At 46.1% G+C, this 23,221-nt stretch overlaps 1 protein-coding gene across 3 annotated transcripts in view; it reads left to right on the top strand.

The window, feature by feature from the left end:
* The window catches only part of LOC124544836 (fatty acyl-CoA reductase wat-like), a 240,045-nt gene that overhangs the window by 204,238 nt on the left and 12,586 nt on the right, over positions 1-23,221 (top strand). For 2 of the 3 annotated variants that reach the window (XM_047123537.1, XM_047123538.1), the window contains one exon: positions 1,722-1,973. In XM_047123537.1, coding sequence (XP_046979493.1) covers positions 1,722-1,973 — 252 coding nt within the window. The remainder of the gene's footprint in view (positions 1-1,721; positions 1,974-23,221) is intronic. The other variant, XM_047123539.1, reaches the window with a different exon arrangement.

Genomic DNA, 23,221 nt, shown 5'->3' with positions numbered 1-23,221 from the left:
AAATAAGTGAACGCCCAAACAGCATGAGCGGGGAGGATGGTTAAAAGCGGGATGGCTGCAAGCAGAGTCGTTACGAATTACCGATGGGCTGGTTGCCGGCTACACCGGTCCATCGGGCCGCCTGTGTTCTCCAGCTGGGCGGCTCCATATGACCTGGATTTTACACTATATACAAGGAGCCACAAGAAAACTGCCGAGGGGCATCAACCTCTCGCTGCAAAACATCACTACAGCTGGATACAAGCTGCCGACTCACTATTCCTGTCAGCGTATCATAGGCAACATCGCTCCCTCCATAGCAATCTTTGATTGTCCAGTGGCATCCCAGAATGTAAAGTCGATAGCCACCTGACAACCAACATAAGACAGTATTCAGAGGAAGACCATCAGAATCCAGCGGGTAACCACCCTGAAAAGGACCGCTGCAGATTCGGTCGAACCAATTTTAGTATTTTAGTGTTTCATAATGACGTGTTCTAATAATCAGAATGATTTTTTTCAAAATCTTAGAATGTGTCTGACACATCCCTTAGCCTTAATGTGTTATCACGAGTATTTGTGTCATTCTGCAAAAATTCGATATAACTCAAGAATGAATAAAACTATGGTCAAATGGAAGACATTATTGTTTTTAATCTAAATAAAGCTTCAGATGTGAAGTTTTTATTGCCCTGATAACATGTTGGTACAGTGGATTACTAGTTTCGGCAGGACTAACCTGCCAGCTTCAGACCATCAGTGCACAGATTATGAAATCACTCTGTGCAATTAAGGGCACGTTCGTTTTTTAACAGTGTGTAGCCGGTAGTCAACGCAGACACATGCGGCACTTATTAATATCCCACACACCTATGACTCTGTGGTGTCATGAGGAGAGAGTTATATTTCCTCACGAGTTCGTTACGACGGTACAGAAACAAACGTGCGATTTATCAAAAATTGCTCTGAGACTGGCTCTGTGCTCTATGGGACTTAACATCTGAGGTCATCAGTCCCCGGTTCTGAGAACTATGGGACTTAACATCTGAGGTCATCAGTCCACTAGAACTTAGAACTACTTAAACCTAACTAACCTAAGGACATCACACACATCCGTGCCCGAGGCAGGATTCGAACCTGCGAACGTAGCGGTCGCGCGGTTCCAGACTGAAGCGCCTAGAACCCCTCGGCCACTGTGATTTATCGCACAGCATGATTTCATAACCTGTACAGTGAGAATCTGATGATGGCAGCTTAGGCCTGCCGAAACTAGTAATCCAGTGTACCTAAATGCGATCAGGGCAATAAAAACCTCATAGCGGAAGCTTTCTTTACACTAAATTCATGATCGCTCTCCAGCTGACAACGTCTAGTATTTATAATCATTGCTTTTCTTGTGTAATTGTTTACGTGTCACGTGGCCCTCTGCCCTTATGATAATTGCGAATCTTAAGTACGATAGCGATTTCGGAACTGACAGCCGTGTTGGTAACACAGCGTCATTAGTTTTCTCCATTCTTGATTTTCAATTTCTGTTGATCCCTTTTTTTTGTTTTAGAAGGTGGGTTCCACATCTGTGGACCACACTGTATACCTCTTTAATGTTTGCCTCACACTGTTGTTTCTTCGCACCCTTTCCCACAGCTCTGTGCTGTTCAGTAGTGCGACTAGCCCGCTTCCATCGCTAGTTCCCCATTCCCCTCACCCAGGATGCCCGTGTGAGTAACCAGCGCTCTCTGCAGTAGGAACAAGAACGAGGGTGAGCAACCGGTGTACCACCATGTGTCGTCGGCCGACTGCCCGCTCACGTGGTACGAGTACCGCGCCAGCTTCATGCGGCATGGCATGAAGATCCCCACGGTGCACGCCGTGTGGTACGTCTCGCTGATGCTGGTCGCCAACCGGTTCCTGTTCCTCTTCTGGAAGACCATGCTGCACCTGGTGCCCGCCATGATCGTCGACACTGCCCTCCTGCTCGTCGGTAAGAAGCCCATGTGAGTATCCAAATTGTAAAGTAGCAACACATTCCAAAGAGGACATAGCTACTCTAAATCTTATAACCTATGCTGTCTCTGAAATGGCAACAGCCAAAACGAGTAATGTTGGTAGACGAACTTAGAGGTTGAGAATGCTGAATGGTTTGATAAGACTAGTAAATTTCCATGAAAGAAATGAACATTTTTGTCGTGCCTTCGTGTTGGTAAGCTTGATCATTCCAAAGCTCTTATAATGAAATTCAACAATGCATAGTGTACAGTTCACTGTTAACATATGTCTCAATTGGTGAGTGTGCCGACTGCGATTTATGATGGTGAAAACAGACTTTAGTACTGTTATTAAACAGTTTGACTTGAGGGATTCGACCACTGTGTAGATTTACTTTATGATTATTAAATTTAAACGCGGTCAGATAAGCACCAAATACGGAGCGCGCTTCAGCCATGCAATTGTGGTCTCCACAAAGGAAACGATTGACAAAATCCATGATATGGTACTGCAAGGCGGCCGAATAAAAATTCGTGAGATTTGTGAAAGAGTAGGCATCTCAACCGAGCGAGTGTGTAATATCCAGCAAGGAGAGTTCACTATGAAGAAGTTGTGTGCGAGGTGGGTGCCGTGACTGTTCACGTTCAATCGGAAGTGCATCTGGCACAACATTTCAGCACAACATCTAGAGATGGTTACTAGCAGTCCGCAAGACTTTTTGCGCCGATTTGTGACTGTTTAAGAAACCAAGATCCATCATTACACACAAGAATCAAAATGGCAGTCAAAACATGGACAAAGGCTGGTGAAAGAGCACCAAAGAAGGCAAAGACCATTTTGTCAGCTGGTGAAGTGATGGCCAGTGTTTTTAGGATTCTCAAGGAATAATCCTCATAGATTACTTGGAAAAAGGCAGAACCGTAACTGGATCCTATTACGTTTCATTTTTGGATAGTTTGAAATTTGCGTTGCCTGAAAGAAGACCAAGGTTGGCATTCAAAAAAGTGTTCTTTCACCTGGACAATGCACCATCCCACGTATCAGCGATAAAAATGGAGAAAGTGCATGAACTGGGCTGGCTCCTTTTCACCAGCCTTTACCCCATGTGACTTCTTCCTATTCCCTAACTTGAAATGTTGGCTTGCTGGGAGGTGATAGTTTCAGTCAATGAGTATTTTTCAGTCTTTGACAGAGCCCATTCTTCCAATAGTACGAAAAATCTTTAGGATCGCTGGACCAAGTGCATATCCCTCTAAGGAAACTATGTCGAGAAGTAAGGTGTGTTGTTTAAGAAACAAACAATTGTCTGTGTTTTTTACCAGACTTGTCAAATCGAGAATGACGCCCGATAACCCTACAGTCACTTGGCTCACTAACAGTGGGAACAGCGAAAGGTAGTGTGCAAAACAGTACCTGAGAAGAAGCAATGACATATGTGACGCGCTCTGATGCATCGCCATACGATGTGAAGACACCTTGATGTTGCTGGATCCAGCGTCAAGGCTGATGTGGTTCAGAATGTTTAGAAAAACAATAGGAAAATGTGTGTGGCCTTCTCAGCCAACAAGGAGGAGAAATTAAATGGCACTACACTAGATAATATATTACTTAACTGTGCTCTGAGGATCGAAAAACGTAACACAATCATAAGCCGTCGTAGTAGAAGTATTAGTCCAAGTATTTGTTACATAAGTTTTAATAGTAGTAACTGCTGCAGGAAAATCAAAATTGTAGGACTAGTAATAAGACCTTCTTATGTTTTCCATAGCTGTGTCGGACCCTGAGTCACCTGAATGGTATTATTGTGTACTACACTGGTGAACAGCCTTTGGTGGTTGTCTCGCAGTACACTGAAATAATTAAGGTAGAATTAAATTATGAATGGACAGATAGACAAGCATTACGAGGAGAAATACAAATATTTTACAAGACAATATTTCCACATAGTCATATAAAATAGCATTACATAAGTTGAATAGGTAACAGACGTGGACATCTAGATCACAGCATTTTTGTGAATGTTGGGACAGTTTCGTTTTTTCCACTTTTTTTTAAGTCAGTACAAACATGACGTAATACTTTCTTCTTCCTTCTACAGTTGTCTAATTCTTCAGTGAACGAAGAATCACTGTTTTCTGTTCACTAACTGGTTCAGCATCACTCCCGGAAAAAGTTCACATTTTTGGTCCAAGACTTCCAAACATCTACATGTAACGCAATAATTAGCAATTTTTGAAAACATATCTCTTCGAGAACAGTCACAACCGCTAGAAACTTTTTTATGAGGTTTTTTTCTTTGAGTATTCAGTTGCTTTGACCCACGTTGCTTTCCACTCGTTGTACACAGATGTGTTGCTCAGTTTCAAGGTTTTACACGCGGTCCACTACCTTCCCTACAGTTCCCTTTTGTTGCTTGTAGCTCTCCTCCATCTATTTCAATACACTTTCTACCTGTCCAACACGCTGCTGTGGGCTGTCTACACTGCGCTACAAAACAAAAGGATTACTTTTTCTAAACCACGTTATTGTAACCCACTGAGACGCATAAGTTTGAATTTTGGCTTAAAGATGCACACAACGTTCCTCTATAATCGTGCGAAAGTGTGGGGCATTGCGACGTCACCCTCGGGTTCAGCTTCATCTCGAACGGCAAGGTGCCGACGCATGCAAGAAAAGAGGCCACAGCTCAGAAGTTCGTAGGCGATGTAAGATGGGTTAGTGATGTCACAAAAAATTTACCCGATGCCACACGAAGGGAAGGTCGCCACTCCAGCTCTTACCCACGTTTCACCCCTCCTTTTCACGCCTCTACGATGGAGGTCAGAACGTCGATGCCAAGAGCTGAAATCGTCCAGAGTTACTATGGGTAGCCGAGGAACACATTTAAAACACACCGCTACTCAGGAGGTGTCGTAAATGGAATCAGTGAAACCACCCCTGCCTTTGGGGCATCGATTGCCACACATTTACCGGTCGAAAAATACAGTTCGCAGCGCGATGTGCAACAGGACGACGTGCTTCACAACGTCCGACACTGATGCCAACCCTTGGACGTTTCAACCCTACTCTGATGATATCGTTGGATTGCAGCCGCACTGAACGTCATGCCACCCCTTCGGAGTGTAGCGCAACCGCAGTTTTTGCTCTGCAGTACTGCTTGTAATCACTAACGACTGTTAAAAATTGTTCGATGGAATCTCAACATGACCCGAAGCAGCAAAGGGGTCATATTCTTTTTCACCCCTCCTTTTTCGCGCCCTCCTACAGCGTAATCAGCCGTATGGAGGGGGGGAGGAGGGGGAGGAAGGGGCAGGAGACAGGAGGGTAACATTAAAATACACTCCTGGAAATGGAAAAAAGAACACATTGACACCGGTGTGTCAGACCCACCATACTTGCTCCGGACACTGCGAGAGGGCTGTACAAGCAATGATCACACGCACGGCACAGCGGACACACCAGGAACCGCGGTGTTGGCCGTCGAATGGCGCTAGCTGCGCAGCATTTGTGCACCGCCGCCGTCAGTGTCAGCCAGTTTGCCGTGGCATACGGAGCTCCATCGCAGTCTTTAACACTGGTAGCATGCCGCGACAGCGTGGACGTGAACCGTATGTGCAGTTGACGGACTTTGAGCGAGGGCGTATAGTGGGCATGCGGGAGGCCGGGTAGACGTACCGCCGAATTGCTCAACACGTGGGGCGTGAGGTCTCCACAGTACATCGATGTTGTCGCCAGTGGTCGGCGGAAGGTGCACGTGCCCGTCGACCTGGGACCGGACCGCAGCGACGCACGGATGCACGCCAAGACCGTAGGATCCTACGCAGTGCCGTAGAGGACCGCACCGCCACTTCCCAGCAAATTAGGGACACTGTTGCTCCTGGGGTATCGGCGAGGACCATTCGCAACCGTCTCCATGAAGCTGGGCTACGGTCCCGCACACCGTTAGGCCGTCTTCCGCTCACGCCCCAACATCGTGCAGCCCGCCTCCAGTGGTGTCGCGACAGGCGTGAATGGAGGGACGAATGGAGACGTGTCGTCTTCAGCGATCAGAGTCGCTTCTGCCTTGGTGCCAATGATGGTCGTATGCGTGTTTGGCGCCGTGCAGGTGAGCGCCACAATCAGGACTGCATACGACCGAGGCACACAGGGCCAACACCCGGCATCATGGTGTGGGGAGCGATCTCCTACACTGGCCGTACACCACTGGTGATCGTCGAGGGACACTGAATAGTGCACGGTACATCCAAAACGTCATCGAACCCATCGTTCTACCATTCCTAGACCGGCAAGGGAACTTGCTGTTCCAACAGGACAATGCACGTCCGCATGTATCCCGTGCCACCCAACGTGCTCTAGAAGGTGTAAGTCAACTACCCTGGCCAGCAAGATCTCCGGATCTGTCCCCCATTGAGCATGTTTGGGACTGGATGAAGCGTCGTCTCACGCGGTCTGCACGTCCAGCACGAACGCTGGTCCAACTGAGGCGCCAGGTGCAAATGGCATGGCAAGCTGTTCCACAGGACTACATCCAGCATCTCTACGATCGTCTCCATGGGAGAATAGCAGCCTGCATTGCTGCGAAAGGTGGATATACACTGTACTAGTGCCGACATTGTGCATGCTCTGTTGCCTGTGTCTATGTCCCTGTGGTTCTGTCAGTGTGATCATGTGATGTATCTGACCCCAGGAATGTGTCAATAAAGTTTCCCCTTCCTGGGACAATGAATTCACGGTGTTCTTATTTCAATTTCCAGGAGTGTATGTGTGAATAACAGGGGCGAAGTGTCCCTCTAAGACACCCTGTTTGGCAACACGCTCGACACCATCCACCCGCATTACATGAACACGTTACTAATGTACAGGGTGACCCACAATAATGGGAATGTTTGAAATGAGTAGTGGCAGCCGTGTACAGGTGGCAGCACTGCGTGTTAGTGACAGTTAGCGAGCAAACAGTCCGCCATTTTACGAGGTGCATTCAAGTTCTAAGGCCTCCGATTTTTTTTCTAATTAACTACTCACCCGAAATCGATGAAACTGGCGTTACTTCTCGACGTAATCGCCCTGCAGACGTACACATTTTTCACAACGCTGACGCCATGATTCCATGGCAGCGGCGAAGGCTTCCTTAGGAGTCTGTTTTGACCACTGGAAAATCGCTGAGGCAATAGCAGCACGGCTGGTGAATGTGCGGCCACGGAGAGTGTCTTTCATTGTTGGAAAAAGCCAAAAGTCACTAGGAGCCAGGTCAGGTGAGTAGGGAGCATGACGAATCACTTCAAAGTTGTTATCACGAAGAAACTGTTGCGTAACGTTAGCTCGATGTGCGGATGCGTTGTCTTGGTGAAACAGCACACGCGCAGCCCTTCCCGGACGTTTTTGTTGCAGTGCAGGAAGGAATTTGTTCTTCAAAACATTTTCGTAGGATGCACCTGTTACCGTAGTGCCCTTTGGAACGCAATGGGTAAGGATTACGCCCTCGCTGTCCCAGAACATGGACACCATCATTTTTTCAGCACTGGCGGTTACCCGAAATTTTTTTGGTGGCGGTGAATGTGTGTGCTTCCATTAAGCTGACTGGCGCTTTGTTTCTGGATTGAAAAATGGCATCCACGTCTCATCCATTGTCACAACCGACGAAAAGAAAGTCCCATTCATGCTGTCGTTGCGCATCAACATTGCTCGGCAACATGCCACACGGGCAGCCGTGTGGTCGTCCGTCAGCATTCGTGGCACCCACCTGGATGACACTTTTCGCATTTTCAGGTCGTCATGCAGGATTGTGTGCACAGAACCCACAGAAATGCCAACTCTGGAGGCGATCTGTTCAACAGTCATTCGGCGATCCCCCAAAACAATTATCTCCACTTTCTCGATCACGTCGTCAGACCGGCTTGTGCGAGCCTGAGGTTGTTTCGGTTTGTTGTCACACGATGTTCTGCCTTCATTAAACTGTCGCACCCACGAACGCACTTTCGACACATCCATAACTCCATCACCACATGTCTCCTTCAACTGTCGATGAATTTCAATTGGTTTCACACCACGCAAATTCAGAAACGAATGATTGCATGCTGTTCAAGTAAGGAAAACGTCGCCATTTTAAGTATTTAAAACAGTTGTCATTCTCGCCGCTGGCGGTAAAATTCCATCTGCCATACGGTGCTGCCATCTCTGGGACGTATTGACAATGAACGCGGCCTCATTTTAAAACAATGCGCATGGTTCTATCTCTTTCCAGTCCAGAGAAAAAAAATCGGAGGCCTTAGAACTTGAATGCATCTCGTAGTAATCATGTATCAGTCGAAGGGACAACAGCGTGCGTTAGCCATAAAGATGTTTTACTAAAACAAGGACAGTTTGGTAGTTTCGACGTTTTCATAATTTACGACATCATGATGCCGTTCCGTCGAAACAGACGATAAAATGTTGGATTAATAACTCTGAAGAGACTGGATCTGCCCTCAATGAGAAACCAACAGGACGTCCAAGAAGTGTGCGTTCTCTAGCAAACACTGATGTTGCACGCGAGTCTGTCTTACGGAGCCCACGGCATTCAATTCGTAAGCATGCAGCAATGGTTGAAATGTCCCAGGAGAGTGTTCGCACAATTCTTCATCTTGGTTTAAAATTCCATCCGTACAAACTACAGATGATGCAACGACTGAAAGACAACGATTACCGGTTACGATTAAGATACTGTCAACAAATGATAACAAAAATAAACTATGACTATGAATTTCTAAACAATTTGTGGATGTCACAGGAGGCACATTTTCTTCTGAAAGGTTATGTGAATAAACTGAACTGCTGTTACTGGGCAAACACAAATCCTAATGACGTTCATGAGCTCCCTTTACACGGTAGTAAAGTGACAGTATGGTGTGGTGTTTCATCACATGGGATTATCGGACGGAATTTTTTCGCAAATGAACTGGAAAACACAGTAACTGTCAATGCCGATCGTTACGTGGAGATCTTACGAACTTTCGTTACACCTGCATTGAACAACTTTCCAAACGTTCAAAAAGCCGGACGGAGCGTCATCACGTTCTGCAAGGCAATCAACGGCATATGTGCGAGAATTGGTTGGGAACCGTGTGATCTCACGATTCGGTAACATTCCCTGGCCCCCTAGATCGCCAGATTTCTTGTGGGTCTACCTCAAGAGCGAAGTCTACACGACTCGACCAAGAACCCTGGATGAGTTAAAAAACAGAATTCGCGATGCAATTCACAGTATCCCAGCTGAGATGTTGCAGCGGTCAATGAGGAATGTCAGTAGCAGATTTCACGAATGTATTCGTACAGGAGGACGCCATCTAAAGGACGTAATCTCAAAAAATGATAAATTCCATCAGTGTTTCGTAAATGGAAAAGTTGTAAGATATTAATTGCTGTGAATCCAATTTCTTTCCTTCATCACTTCTAGTTTTTGGGATTGTGGAAATGTTCCCGTTTTTCTGTGTGACCCTGTACCTGTCAGAAATGTCAACACACATTAATCCTCGTAGCTGCTCTAGCGCCTGAGGGTTGGGCAACCCCTTTGACACCCCTCGGATGGTGTCCACCTGCTGGAGCAGACGCAAGAGAGAATGCGTGCCAAAGTATCTAAAGGTAATTGTGAATTGTACGCAACTGACGTACGAGGGTGTTGCCTAATTGGGGAGGGGGGCGGCGTTAGAGGAACACCATGACGTTTCACTCACGCACATTTTAATGTGCCCACCTCCTTGTTCATACCATAGAAAGGCGCGAAAAAGGAATGATGAAAAAGCATAAAAACGTTTCTGCTTCTCATCAAGTTCAGGTTTCATCGAATGGTTTCCAAAGGATCGTACAAACAAACCGCCGTTTGACTCTCGTACAGATTCCCGTATGGAGGATATAGTGATAGACATCGCTGGGGTAGTGAAGCAGCTGAATGGGTTAAAAATAAATAAATCGCCAGGTCCTGATGGGATTCCAATTCGGTTTTACAGAGAGTACTCTACTGCATTGGCTCCTTACTTAGCTTGCATCTATCACGAATCTCTTGCCCAGCGTAAAGTCCCGAGCGACTGGAAAAAACGCAGGCGACGCCTGTATATAAGAAGGGTAGAAGGACGGATCCTCAAAATTACAGACCAATATCCTTAACATTGGTTTGTTGCAGGATTCTCGAACATATTCTCAGTTCGAATATAATGAATTTCCTTGAGACAGAGAAGTTGCTGTCCATGCATCAGCACAGCTTTAGAAACCATCGCTCCTGCGAAACGCAACTCTCCCTTTTTTCACATGATATCTTGCGAACCATGGATGCCATATTCCTTGACTTCCGGAAAGCGTTTGACTCGGTGCCCCACTGCAGACTCCTAAGGTACGAGCATATGGGATTGGTTCCCAAGTATGTGAGTGGCTCGAAGACTTCTTAAGTAATAGAACCCAGTACGTTGTCCTCGATGGTGAGTGTTCGTCGGAGGTGAGGGTATCATCTGGAGTGCCCCAGGGAAGTGTGGTAGGTCCGCTGTTGTTTTCCATATACATAAATGATCTTTTGGATAGGGTGGATAGCAATGTGCGGCTGTTTGCTGATGATGCTGTGGTGTACGGGAAGGTTCAAATGGTTCAAATGGCTCTGAGCACTATGGGACTCAACTGCTGAGGTCATTAGTCCCCTAGAACTGAGAACTAGCTAAACCTAACTAACCTAAGGACATCACAAACATCCATGCCCGAGGCAGGATTCGAACCTGCGACCGTAGCGGTCTTGCGGTTCCAGACTGCAGCGCCTTTAACCGCACGGCCACTTCGGCCGGCTGTACGGGAAGGTGACGTCGTTGAGTGACTGTAGGAGGATACAAGATGACTTGGACAGGATTTGTGACTGGTTTAAAGAATGGCAGTTAAATCTAAATATAGATAAATGTAAATTAATGCAGATGAATAGGAAAATGAATCCCGTAATCTTTGAATACTCCATTAGTAGTGTAGCGCTTGACACAGTCACGTCGATTAAATATTTAGGCGTAACATTGCAGAGCTATGTGAAGTGGGACAAGCATGTAATGGCAGTTGTGGGGAAGGCGGATAGTTGTCTTCGGTTCATTGGTAGAATTTTAGGAAGATGTGTTTCATCTGTAAAGGAGACCGCTTATAAAACACTAATACGACCTATTCTTGAGTACTGCTCGAGCGTTTGGGATCCCTATCAGGTCGGGTTGAGGGAGGACATAGAAGCAATTCAGAGGCGGGCTGCTAGATTTGTTACTGGTAGGTTTGATCATCACGCGAGTGTTACGGAAATGATTCAGAAACTCGGGTGGGAGTCTCTAGAGGAAAAGAGGCGTTCTTTTCGTGAATCGCTACTGAGGAAATTTAGAGAACCAGCATTTGAGGCTGACTGCAGTACAATTTTACTGCCGCCAACTTACATTTCGCGGAAAGACCACAAAGATAAGATAAGAGAGATTAGGGCTCGTACAGAGGCATATAGGCAGTCATTTTTCCCTCGTTCTGTTTGGGAGTGGAACAGGGAGAGATGATGATACTTGTGGTACGAGGTACCCTCCGCCACGCACTGTGTGGTGGATTGCGGAGTATGTATGTAGATGTAGATGTAGAAGGTCTCTAGTGGTTCGACACTGTATTATGGAGCATTCGAACTGCACGCAAAAGGACTTTACAACCTCCCTCCTCACCACGATGTCCTTTGAGTAGGAATGAAACGCCCAGGGATGGCGGTGGGAGGATGGTCAGCAGTGTAGAACGCTTTCGAGAACGTCGCCCTGTTGCTTATCGCATAGAGAATTGTAGTTTCCAACCTCAAAATGTATGGGAATCAACGCTCTCTATGCCATCCCCTGAGGCCTTTTCGTGTCGATCCTGATTGCCTGTCTATCTGGAATGTTTCCCTTGGCCACTCGTAAGAAAAATGTGTGATTTCAATGTTGATTGTCGTGGGTCTGACCCTCGTCGCAGAGGTGTCAAAAGAAGTGTTGAAATGTAAGTAACAGGAGGTGCGACGACCTTCCGATCGTGAGACGCGTATACGGCGGTACTGGGCAGAAATTTAGTGAGATATGGTACCAGTGTGACATTACTAACCCACCTTACACATCCAATGATCTTCTGAGGTGTGGCCTGTTTTTCGCATGTGTCGACACCTCGCTCTTTGAAGTGTCATAGAGCCCGAGGGTGAAGTCCCAGGGTGCCACGCTTTTGCACTTTTACAGAGGAAGGTTTTCCATACCTATGAGCAAAATTTCGAACTTAAGCGTCGGAATGGGTGGGAGATACAGAATTTTGAAAAAGTTATCCTTTTATTCTGTTGCTCAGTGTATTATGCTTGAGACACAGTAACTCATTCTGTGCACACAGGCTGTGCACACGGGCTGTTTCCCAAAACTGCCCGTGCATCTGAACCGGGACTCATCTGAGAAACAGCATCCTCTCCCAGTGGTGTTGACAGTTGTTCGATACAATTGTGCATTATCGTACGTCCATTGGAGAGCGGGTCGTTTGCATAACTGTTTCACCGCGACAGAGCTATGACGTCAAGCCAATGATGATTTTCATTTTCATTGTTTCATTGCCTAACATGACAAAGGAAGATGGGCACGCTGATGTCAAAACTGTGGAATTTATTTTTACGTTAGGCATGTGAAGTAATACCGTATGTTCTTTATGAGCGGGAAATTCCTCTTTTGTCTTCTTCTACGTTGCGGAGTTCCTTTGCCGCATTTTGTATTTTGCGGATATTTCTTTCTTGGTTCTCCTGTTAGCCGACTTGACAGCTGTTGGAATGTGGTGTTCTTAGTGCCGTCAACAGGATGCAGCTGAATACTGTCTGTTTTATTTCGGATTGTTTTGCTTGAATTATTTCCACTCGTCGTCTGCTGAACTACTCTCAACACCTTTACTGAGGCAGTTGAACACTGCCTCATAGAATTTTCACTTCACATCACCCACGCTAAATGTCCTATATTCCATTTCACTGTATACTCATTTTTCTTAATTCTCTTCCGTTTCAGCCTGCTGTTCATCACTGCATGGATATGGCCTATGTCCTCACTTGGGTTTGCTTTGCTTTACAGGGTTTTATTGCCAAATCTTTGTCTAACACTGACGTAGTCCAGTTGATATCTCCCAGTGTCTCCAAGACATTTCCCAATAAACCTTCCACCCTTCTGATTTTGGAAGAGTGTGGCCGCTACAACCTGTTGAAACCCATGGCAGGATTCTGTAAGTCTTTCTCGTCTCTCATTCCTTTCCCCCACCCCATTCTCCAGTAAATTTGCCTTCAATTTCCTCTGATATAGTTGCGTTCTAGTGACGCCGAACTGCCAGACCATTAACCTACATCAAGTATTTTGCGAGTTTCCCCTGTTACCCCGTATACACTACTGGCCATTAAAATTGCTACACCACGAAGATGACGTGCTACAGCTACAGACGTGAAATTTTACCGACAGGAAGAAGATGCTGTGATATGCAAATGATTAGCTTTTCAGAACATTCACACAAGGTTGGCGCCGGTGGCTACACCTACAACGTGCTGACATGAGGAAAGTTTTCAACCGATTTCTGACACACAAACAGCAGTTGACCGGAATTGCCGGGTGAAACGTTGTTGTGATGCCTCGTATAAGGAGGAGAATTCCCTACCATCACGTGTCCGACTTTGATAAAGGTCGGATTGTAAACTATCACGATTGCGGTTTATCGTATCGCGACATTGCTGGTCGCGTTGGTCGAGATACAATGACTGTTAGCAGAATATGGAATCGGTGGGTTCATGAGGGTAATACAGAACGCCGTGCTGGATCGCAACGGCCTCGTATCACTAGCAGTCGAGATGACAGGCATCTTATCTGCATGGCTGTAATGGATCGTGCAGCCACGTCTCGATCCCTGAGTCAACAGATGGGGACGTTCGCAAGACAACAACCATCTGCACGAACAGTTCGACGAAGTTTGCAGCAGCATGGACTATCAGCTCGGAGACCGTGGCTATGTTTACCCTTGACGCTGCATCACAGACAGGAGCGCCTACGATGGTGTACTCAACGACGAACCTGGGTAGACGAATGGCAAAACGTCATTTTTTCGGATGAACCCAGGTTCTATTTACAGCATCATGATGGTCGCATCCGTGTTTGGCCACATCGCGCTGAACGCACATTGTAAGCGTGTATTCGTCATCGCCATACTGGCGTATCACCCGGCGTGATGGTATGGGGTGCCATTGGTTACACGTCTCGGTCACCTCTCGTTCGCATTGACGGCACTTTGAACACAGGACGTGACATTTCAGATGTGTTACGACCCGTGGCTCTACCCTCCATTCGATCCCTGCGAAACCCTACATTTCAGCAGGATAATGCACGACCGCATGTTGCAGGTCCGGTACGGGCCTTTCTGGATACAGAAAATGTTCGACTGCTACCCTGCTCAGCACACTCTCCAGATCTCTCACCAATTGAAAACGTCTGGTTGCTGGTGGCCGAGCAACTGGCTCGTCACAATACGCCAGTCACTACTCTTGATGAACTGTGGTATCATGTTGAAGTTACATGGGCAGCTGTACCTTTACAGGCCATCCAAGCTCTGTTTGACTCAATGCCCAGGCGTATCAAGACCGTTATTGCGGCCAGAGGTGGTTGTTCTGGGTACTGATATCTCAGAATCTATGCACCCAAATTGCGCGAAAATGTAATCACATGTCAGTTCTAGTATAATATACACTCCTGGAAATTGAAACAAGAACACCGTGAATTCATTGTCCCAGGAAGGGGAAACTTTATTGACACATTCCTGGGGTCACATACATCACATGATCACACTGACAGAACCACAGGCACATAGACACAGGCAACAGAGCATGCACAATGTCGGCACTAGTACAGTGTATATCCACCTTTCGCAGCAATGCAGGCTGCTATTCTCCCATGGAGACGATCGTAGAGTTACTGGATGTAGTCCTGTGGAACGGCTTGCCATGACATTTCCACCTGGCGCCTCAGTTGGACCAGCGTTCGTGCTGGACGTGCAGACCGCGTGAGACGACACTTCATCCAGTCCCAAACATGCTCAATGGGGGACAGATCCGGAGATCTTGCTGGCCAGGGTAGTTGACTTACACCTTCTAGAGCACGTTGGGTGGCACGGGATACATGCGGACGTGCATTGTCCTGTTGGAACAGCAAATTCCCTTGCCGGTCTAGGAATGGTAGAACGATGGGTTCGATGACGGTTTGGATGTACCGTGCACTATTCAGTGTCCCCTCGACGATCACCAGTGGTGTACGGCCAGTGTAGGAGATCGCTCCCCACACCATGATGCCGGGTGTTGGCCCTGTGTGCCTCGGTCGTATGCAGTCCTGATTGTGGCGCTCACCTGCACGGCGCCAAACGCGCATACGACCATCATTGGCACCAAGGCAGAAGCGACTCTCATCGCTGAAGACGGCACGTCTCCATTCGTCCCTCCATTCACGCCTGTCGCGACACCACTGGAGGCGGGCTGCACGATGTTGGGGCGTGAGCGGAAGACGGCCTAACGGTGTGTGGGACCGTAGCCCAGCTTCATGGAGACGGTTGCGAATGGTCCTCGCCGATACCCCAGGAGCAACAGTGTCCCTAATTTGCTGGGAAGTGGCGGTGCGGTCCCCTACGGCACTGCGTAGGATCCTACGGTCTTGGCGTGCATCCGTGCGTCGCTGCGGTCCGGTCCCAGGTCGACGGGCACGTGCACCTTCCGCCGACCGCTGGCGACAACATCGATGTACTGTGGAGACCTCACGCCCCACGTGTTGAGCAATTCGGCGGTACGTCCACCCGGCCTCCCGCATGCCCACTATACGCCCTCGCTCAAAGTCCGTCAACTGCACATATGGTTCACGTCCACGCTGTCGCAGCATGCTACCAGTGTTAAAGACTGCGATGGAGCTCCGTATGCCACGGCAAACTGGCTGACACTGACGGCGGCGGTGCACAAATGCTGCGCAGCTAGCGCCATTCGACGGCCAACACCGCGGTTCCTGGTGTGTCCGCTGTGCCGTGCGTGTGATCATTGCTTGTACAGCCCTCTCGCAGTGTCCGGAGCAAGTATGGTGGGTCTGACACACCGGTGTCAATGTGTTCTGTTTTCCATTTCCAGTAGTGTATTTGTCCAATGAATACCCGTTTATCATCTGCATTTCTTCTTGGTGTAGCAATTTTAATGGCCAGTAGTGTATTATCTTTATCATCAGCTACTTCTGAGATGGGCATGAAAGCCTGTAAAATAATAACTGATATCTGCTTAATTTCAGTCCTCAGAAATATTGTTCGGTCAATGTGTTGTTCAGAGTAGCTCAGCATATCGCATACCTTTCTGTTCATAATTATGCAAATACGTAAAACATTATTCACTGGTGCTGTTATTATTACCCTATATTCATTTGTGGAGAAATCTACCCTTTTTCTATTTCAGTTTCTCCCTACCAGTTCTAACTTCAGTTTTCTCATATCACTTTTCAGATTCGTCAGTTTCCCTACGAAATTCGTTCTTCTGACGTTCTGCGCTGCAATACGTAAAGCGCCAGCACTATTCGTCTTCCTTCTGAAAATCCCTTGCGAACCGTACCCACTCAGAGGTCTGAATGCGAGGCTGATTTATCTCCTCAAAATTCTTTGCCAGTAAAGTGTACTTCATGAATATATTGTTGGGAGATTGAATATCCTGTGTATATACGTTATGTGTCTTTAATGTTGTGATTTCCATTGATTTTTGTATAGTCGTGCAGTCGATCACTGCTGATCAATCGACCTCACGGGTGAGAGGGTATCTTGCAACTATTTGCTCTTCTTCCCTCTTGTGACAAGGCTATGCTCTTCTTCCCTCTTGTGACAAGGCTACTGAGAGAATGAGAATGACTCGTCCCATCTGCTCTTCCGCCATCAAACCTGGTATTGATTTTTTTCAAACTGTAAGCAGTGACAAGGAACGATACCGGGTCCCAAGGCTTTTGTAGCGGTAATCAAAATCGCAGGCTCGTGTTCTCATGCTGTGTTTTATCGCTTATTCAACGCCACATACGTTACAAACCATTACGGATGCGGCTGTGCACATCCCTTAACCGAAACCTGTAGACCAGTACCGTGTGGTAGGTTGCCGAATAGCTAGGCTGTCGACGTCTCATAGCATGTAAAATTCGTCGGCGGAAAATGGCGTACATATCACAGCGATAGCACGCGGCCATTTTGTGCGTAACATGACTGAGAAAGTCTCCCTTCACGTTTAATATACATCTGTTACTTACATTGTGCCATTTGACTTAACTGATAAACGGCATAGCTCCAATATCGACCATGGGAAAGGTGATGATGATGATGATGATAACGATAATAATAATAATTATGTTGTTATTATTTTGGTTATTAGAATGAGGAGCCAAAGAAACTGGTACAAGTGCCTAACATGGTGTAGGGCCCCCGCGAGAACGCAGAAGTGTCGAAACACGACATGACACGGACTCGACTAATGTCTGAAGTAGTCCTTGAGAGAACTGACACAATAAATCCTGAAGGGCTGACCATAAATCCGTAAGAGTACGAGGGGTGGAGATCTCTTCTGAACAGCACGTTGCAAGGCATCCGAGATATGCTTAATAATGTTCATGTCTGAGGAGTTCGGTGGTGAGCGGAAGTGTTTAATCTCAGAAGAGTGTTCCTGGAGCCACTCTGTAGGAATTCTGGACGTTTGCAGTGTCGCATTATCCTGCTGCGATTGCTCAAGTCCGTCGCTATGCACAATTCGATTCAGGTGATCGGACAGGATGCTTACGTACGTGTCACCTGTCAGAGTCGTATCTAGACGTATCAAGGGTACCATATCACTCCAACTGCGCACGCCTCACACGAGCTTCCACCAGCTTGAACAGTCCCCTGCTGACATGCAGGGTCCATGGATTTATGAGGATGTCTCCATACCCGTAGACGTCCACTCACTCGATACAATTTGAAACAAGACTCGTCCGACCAGGAAACAAGTTTCAAGACATCAACAGTCCACTGTCGGTATTGATGGGCCCAAACGAGGCGTAAAGCTTTGTGTCGTGCAATCATCAAGGGTACGTAACTTGGTCTTCGGCTCGGAAAGCCAATATCGGTGATGTTTCGTTGAATGGTTCGCACGCGGACACTTTTTGATGCCCCAGCATGGACATCTGTAGCAATTTGCGAAAGGGTTGAACTTCTGTCACGGTGAATGATTCGCTTCGGTCGTCGTTGGTCCCATTCTTGTAGGATCTTTTTCCGGCCGCAACGATTTCGGAGATTTGATGTTTTGGCGGATTCCTGATATTCACGGTACACTCGTGAAATGGTCGTTTGGAAAAATCCTCACTTCATCGCTGACTCGAAGATGCTGTGTCTCATCGCTCGTGTTCTGACTATAACACCACGTTCAAACTCACTTAAATGTTGACAACTTGCCATTGTAGCAACTGTAACCGATCTAACAACTGCGCCAGACACTTGTTGTCTTATGTAGGCGTTGCCGACCGCAGCGCCGTCTTCTGCCTGTTTACATATCTCTGTATTTGAATATGCATGCCTATATCAGTTTCTTTGTCGTTTCAGTGTATAATAATTATTTTTCAGGGAAGACAAAAGGAATGAGCTGCGACAAAAACTGTGATATTTAGGAAATTAAAATATTGTTGTTGTAGCTGTTTTGGACTTGAGTCCTATGACTGGTTTGATGCAGCTCTCCATACTACATTATCCTGAGCAAGCCTCTTCGTTTTCGAATAACTACTATAGCCTACATCCTTCTGAATCTGCTTACTGTTTTTGTCTCTTGCCTCCATCTAGTATTTTTACCCCACACACGTACCGTCAGTACTAAATTTTTGATCCCTTGCTGTCTCAGAATGGGACCTAACAACCTATCCCTTCTCGTAGTCAGGGTGTGCCACAAATTTCTTTTCCCTCCAATATTGCACACTACCTCCTGATTAGTTACGTGATCTACGAATCTCATATTCAGAATTATTCTGTAGCACCAGACTTCAAAAGCTTCTCTTTTATCTAAAATGTTTATCGTACATCTTTCACTTGTAGACATGGCTACGTTCGATACAAATACTTTCAGAACAGACTTCCTGACATTTAAATTAATATTTGATGTTAGCAAATTTCTCTTCTTCAGAAACGCTTTTCTTGTCTTTGCCAGTCTACATTTTATATCCTCTCTACGTCGGCCATCATTAGTTATTTTGCTGCCCAAGTAGAAAAATTCATCTACTAGTTTAAGTGCCTCGTTTCCTAATCTAATTCCCTGAGCGTCAACTGATTTAGTTGCACTACATTCCATTATCCTCCTTTCAGATACTGTCCATAGAAAATATTATACACACAGCAATACATGTTACTCTTGTCAAATTAATTGTGTGAACGGCATTGGAAGCTAACGAAATACGTCGTTCGATGAAAGTACACAAATCAAAAAAAGTATTGCATCACCCTGGTTCCCAGAACTCCTTGAAGTAGACGTTGGCTGTGGATATTGTATCACAGACACAGTCCCTTTGACTGCTCAAAGATGTCGCTAAACCCGCTCAAAGATGTAAACAACCACGCATGAGCAGCGCCTATTAGACGGAGGGGGTCCGACAGACGATCAGTTCCAGCCATTCCACCACGAAGGAGGTAGACAGCTAGTGTTGTCTGTAGTTCAACCATGCCTAGACGGTCAATACCGCGGTTCAATCGCGTCCGCATTGTTACTTTGTGCCAGGAAGGGCTGTCAACAAGGGAAGTGTCCAGGCGTCTAGGAGTGAACCGAAGCGGTGTTGTTCGGACATGGAGGAGACACAGAGAGACAGGAACTGTCAATGACATGCCTCGCTCAGGCCGCCCAAGGGCTACTACTGCAGTGGATGAACCACTACCTACAAATTATGGCTCGAAGGAACACTGACAGCAAAGCCATCATGTTGAATAATGCTTTTCGTGCAGTCACAAGACGCCGTGTTACGACTCAAACTGTGCGCAGTAGGCTGTATGAGGCACAACTTCACTCCCGACGTCCATGGCGTCCATCTTCGCCGGCCATTGTGACCGTGTGGCTCTAGGCGCTTCAGACTGGAACCGCGCTACCGCTACGCTCGCAGGCATGGATGTGTGTGATGTCCTTAGGTTAGTTAAGTTTAGGTAGTTATAAGTTCTAGGGGACTGATGACCTCAGATGTTAAATCCCATAATGCTCAGAGCCATTTGAATCAATTTTTCGTCCATCTTCGCGACCACGACACCACACAGTGCGGTAGAGATGGGCCCAACAACATGCCGAATGGACAGCTCAGACCTGGCATCACGTTCTCTTCACCGATGATTGTTGCATATGCCTTCAACCAGACAATCGTCGTTGACGTGTTTGGAGGCAACCCGGTCAGGCTGAACGCCAGAGACACACTGTCCAGCGAGTGCAGCGAAGTGGAGGTTCCTTGTTTCGGGGTGTCATTATGTGGTGCCGACTTACGCCGCTGGTGGTCATGGGAGGCGCCGTAACGACTGTACGATACCTGAATGCCATCCTCCGACCGATAGTGCAACCATATCGGTAGCGTATTGGCGGGGCATTCGTCTTCATGGACGACAATTCGCGCCGCCGTCGTGCACATCTTGTGAATGACCTCATTCAGGATAACGACATCGCTCGACTAGAGTGGCCAGCATGTTCTCTGGACATGAACCCAATCGAACATGCCTGGGATAGATTGAAAAGAGGTATTTATGGACGACGTGACCCGCCAACCACTCTGAGGGATCTACGCCAAATCGCCGTTGAGGTGTGGGACAATCTGGACCAACAGTGCCTTGATGAACTTGTGGGTAGTATGTCACGACGAATACAGAAATGCGTCGATGCAAGAGGACGTGTTACTGGGTATTACAGGTACCGTTGTGTACAGCAATGTGGACCACCGCCTCTGAAGGTCTCGCTGTATGGTGGTACAACATGCAATGTGTGGTTTTCATGAGCAATGAAAAGTGCGGAAATGATGTTTATGTTGATCTCTGTTCCAATTTTCTATACAGGTTCCGAAAGTCTCGGAAACGAGGTTGTGCAAAATTTTTTTTGATGTGTGTAGAATGTTTCAAGCACGCTATACCGTATTTGCAGTAGATACATTGATGAAGAAACAAAAGATGTGCGGGATGTTTTAGCCCTAATTAAGAACAAGACACCCTAACGATTAATAATCACATTATTTCTTGCGTATGGTTAGCGAGACCCCAGTGGGAGGTGTTGTACGCACTCTGAATTAACTTTCTATCTATACAACTCATTGATTAGAATACTGGGATTACAATGTTGCCTTATTCATTTCTAGTCTCCACCAGTTTCACGTCGTTGATGTATTCCTATTAAATATGCTTTTTTCAGGAGGTGACCTGTTGAAACAGTTTTAGACCTACGCTACGGTTGTAGGGATTATATATATAGGTTACACATTTATAAATACAACATAGAAAACTGTAACTTATTTTATATTGATTGAGTGATGCCTGAGATAACCCTCAAAGGCCTAGAAATCGATTGCAGATACAGTAAACAGGCACAGCTGAGTGGAATCTCAGTATCATAATCTCCTGTATGCTCCACGTGAAAATAGTTCTCAGTTGAAGTCCTCAGCTTATTGATATCAATAACGTGGTATATTTGGAGAAACTGAGAAAAAGGAAAGCATCTGGAAATACTATTAACATCGAAATTATAAAATACGTAAGTCTGAAACTGGGATAGAGTTTTATACAATATGTATACATCTGGTGTCTAATAACTTTCTTAATGATCGCAGAGTGGTTAACATAATTAATATAAAAAGAGAATGGGGCCAAAAATAAGTAATGTGATAGTGGCATAACACTGTATATTGCATTGTATACTTCGAGAAAGTTTCTGATGACCTTGGTTGGAATACACTTTGTGAAACTGTGAAGGTAGCGGGTATAAAATACAGGGGAACGAGAACTATATACAGTTGCACATAACCAGACTGATGTTATGAGAGACGAAGGATATGAAAAGAAAGCAGTGGCTGAAAAGAGAATCAACCGGGATTGCAACCTACCCCTGATGTTACTCAATCAGTACAGGCTGTAAAGAAAACCAAGGAGAAATTTGGCAAGGGGACTAAAGTTGAGTGAGAAGAAATAGAATTGAAATTTAGGGTTTGCCGATGCCACTGTAATTCTGGCAGACATGGTAAAGAACTTGAAAAATCATCTGAATGAAATTGATAGTGTCTTGAAAATAGTTTACAACATGAATATGAACGAAATTAAAACAAGGATAGTGGAATGTGTCGAATTAAATCAGACACTGATATGGGGTTTATACGATGCAATGAAACACTAATAGTAGCAGTTATGTTTTCTGTTGACGACTAAGTGGCGATGGCCGAAGTAGAGACGCTATTAAAATGTAAATTGGCTGTAGCAACAAATTTATTTCTGAAGACGAGGAAATTGTTAACATCGAATTAAGTGAAGTGTTATCTGAAGGTGTTAATCTGAAGATCAGCCTTATATGGATGGTAAACATGGATGACAAGAAGCTCAGACAAAAAAGAGAACCTTCTGAAATAGGGTGCCATAGAACAATGCTGACGTGAAATGGTACTGAATCGAATTAGAGGTTCAAATGGTTCAAATGGCTCTGAGCACTATGGGACTCACCTGCTGAGGTCATTAGTCCCCTAGAACTTAGAACTAGTTACACCTAACTAACCTAAGGACATCACAAACATCCATACCCGAGGCAGGATTCGAACCTGCGACCGTAGCGGTCTTGCGGTTCCAGACTTCAGCGCCTTTAACCGCACGGCCACTTCGGCCGGCCGAATTAGAGGAAAATGAAATATATGGCGCAGGGATCGATACATACGATACATTCTGATGTACCATGGAATAGTTAATTTGATAGTGGAAGAAAGAGCTGGAAGCAAAAATTTTTGATAACTAGGCATGCATGTAGCAACAGGTTGAAATGGATGTCGGCTGCAATAGCTATGCGTAGGTCAAAAAGGCTTGTGGAGAACAGAGGAGCGTGGAAAGCTACATCAAACCAGTCTTTGGACTGAAGACCACATGAGTATCAGTGCTGAATATCATCCACAAATTAAATGCCTCCATAAAATTTTTAATGAATAGCACAAAATGGTACAGGACGAAAATGTTTATCGGAAAATGAAGGCCGTGTTCTAATAGACATATGTTG

Source organism: Schistocerca americana, chromosome 8, assembly GCF_021461395.2.
Source record: "Schistocerca americana isolate TAMUIC-IGC-003095 chromosome 8, iqSchAmer2.1, whole genome shotgun sequence".
In the NCBI taxonomy this organism is placed as follows: Eukaryota; Metazoa; Arthropoda; class Insecta; order Orthoptera; family Acrididae; genus Schistocerca; species Schistocerca americana.
The sequence above is the reverse complement of the archived record's forward strand: the minus strand, read 5'-3'. Positions and strand labels throughout refer to the sequence as shown.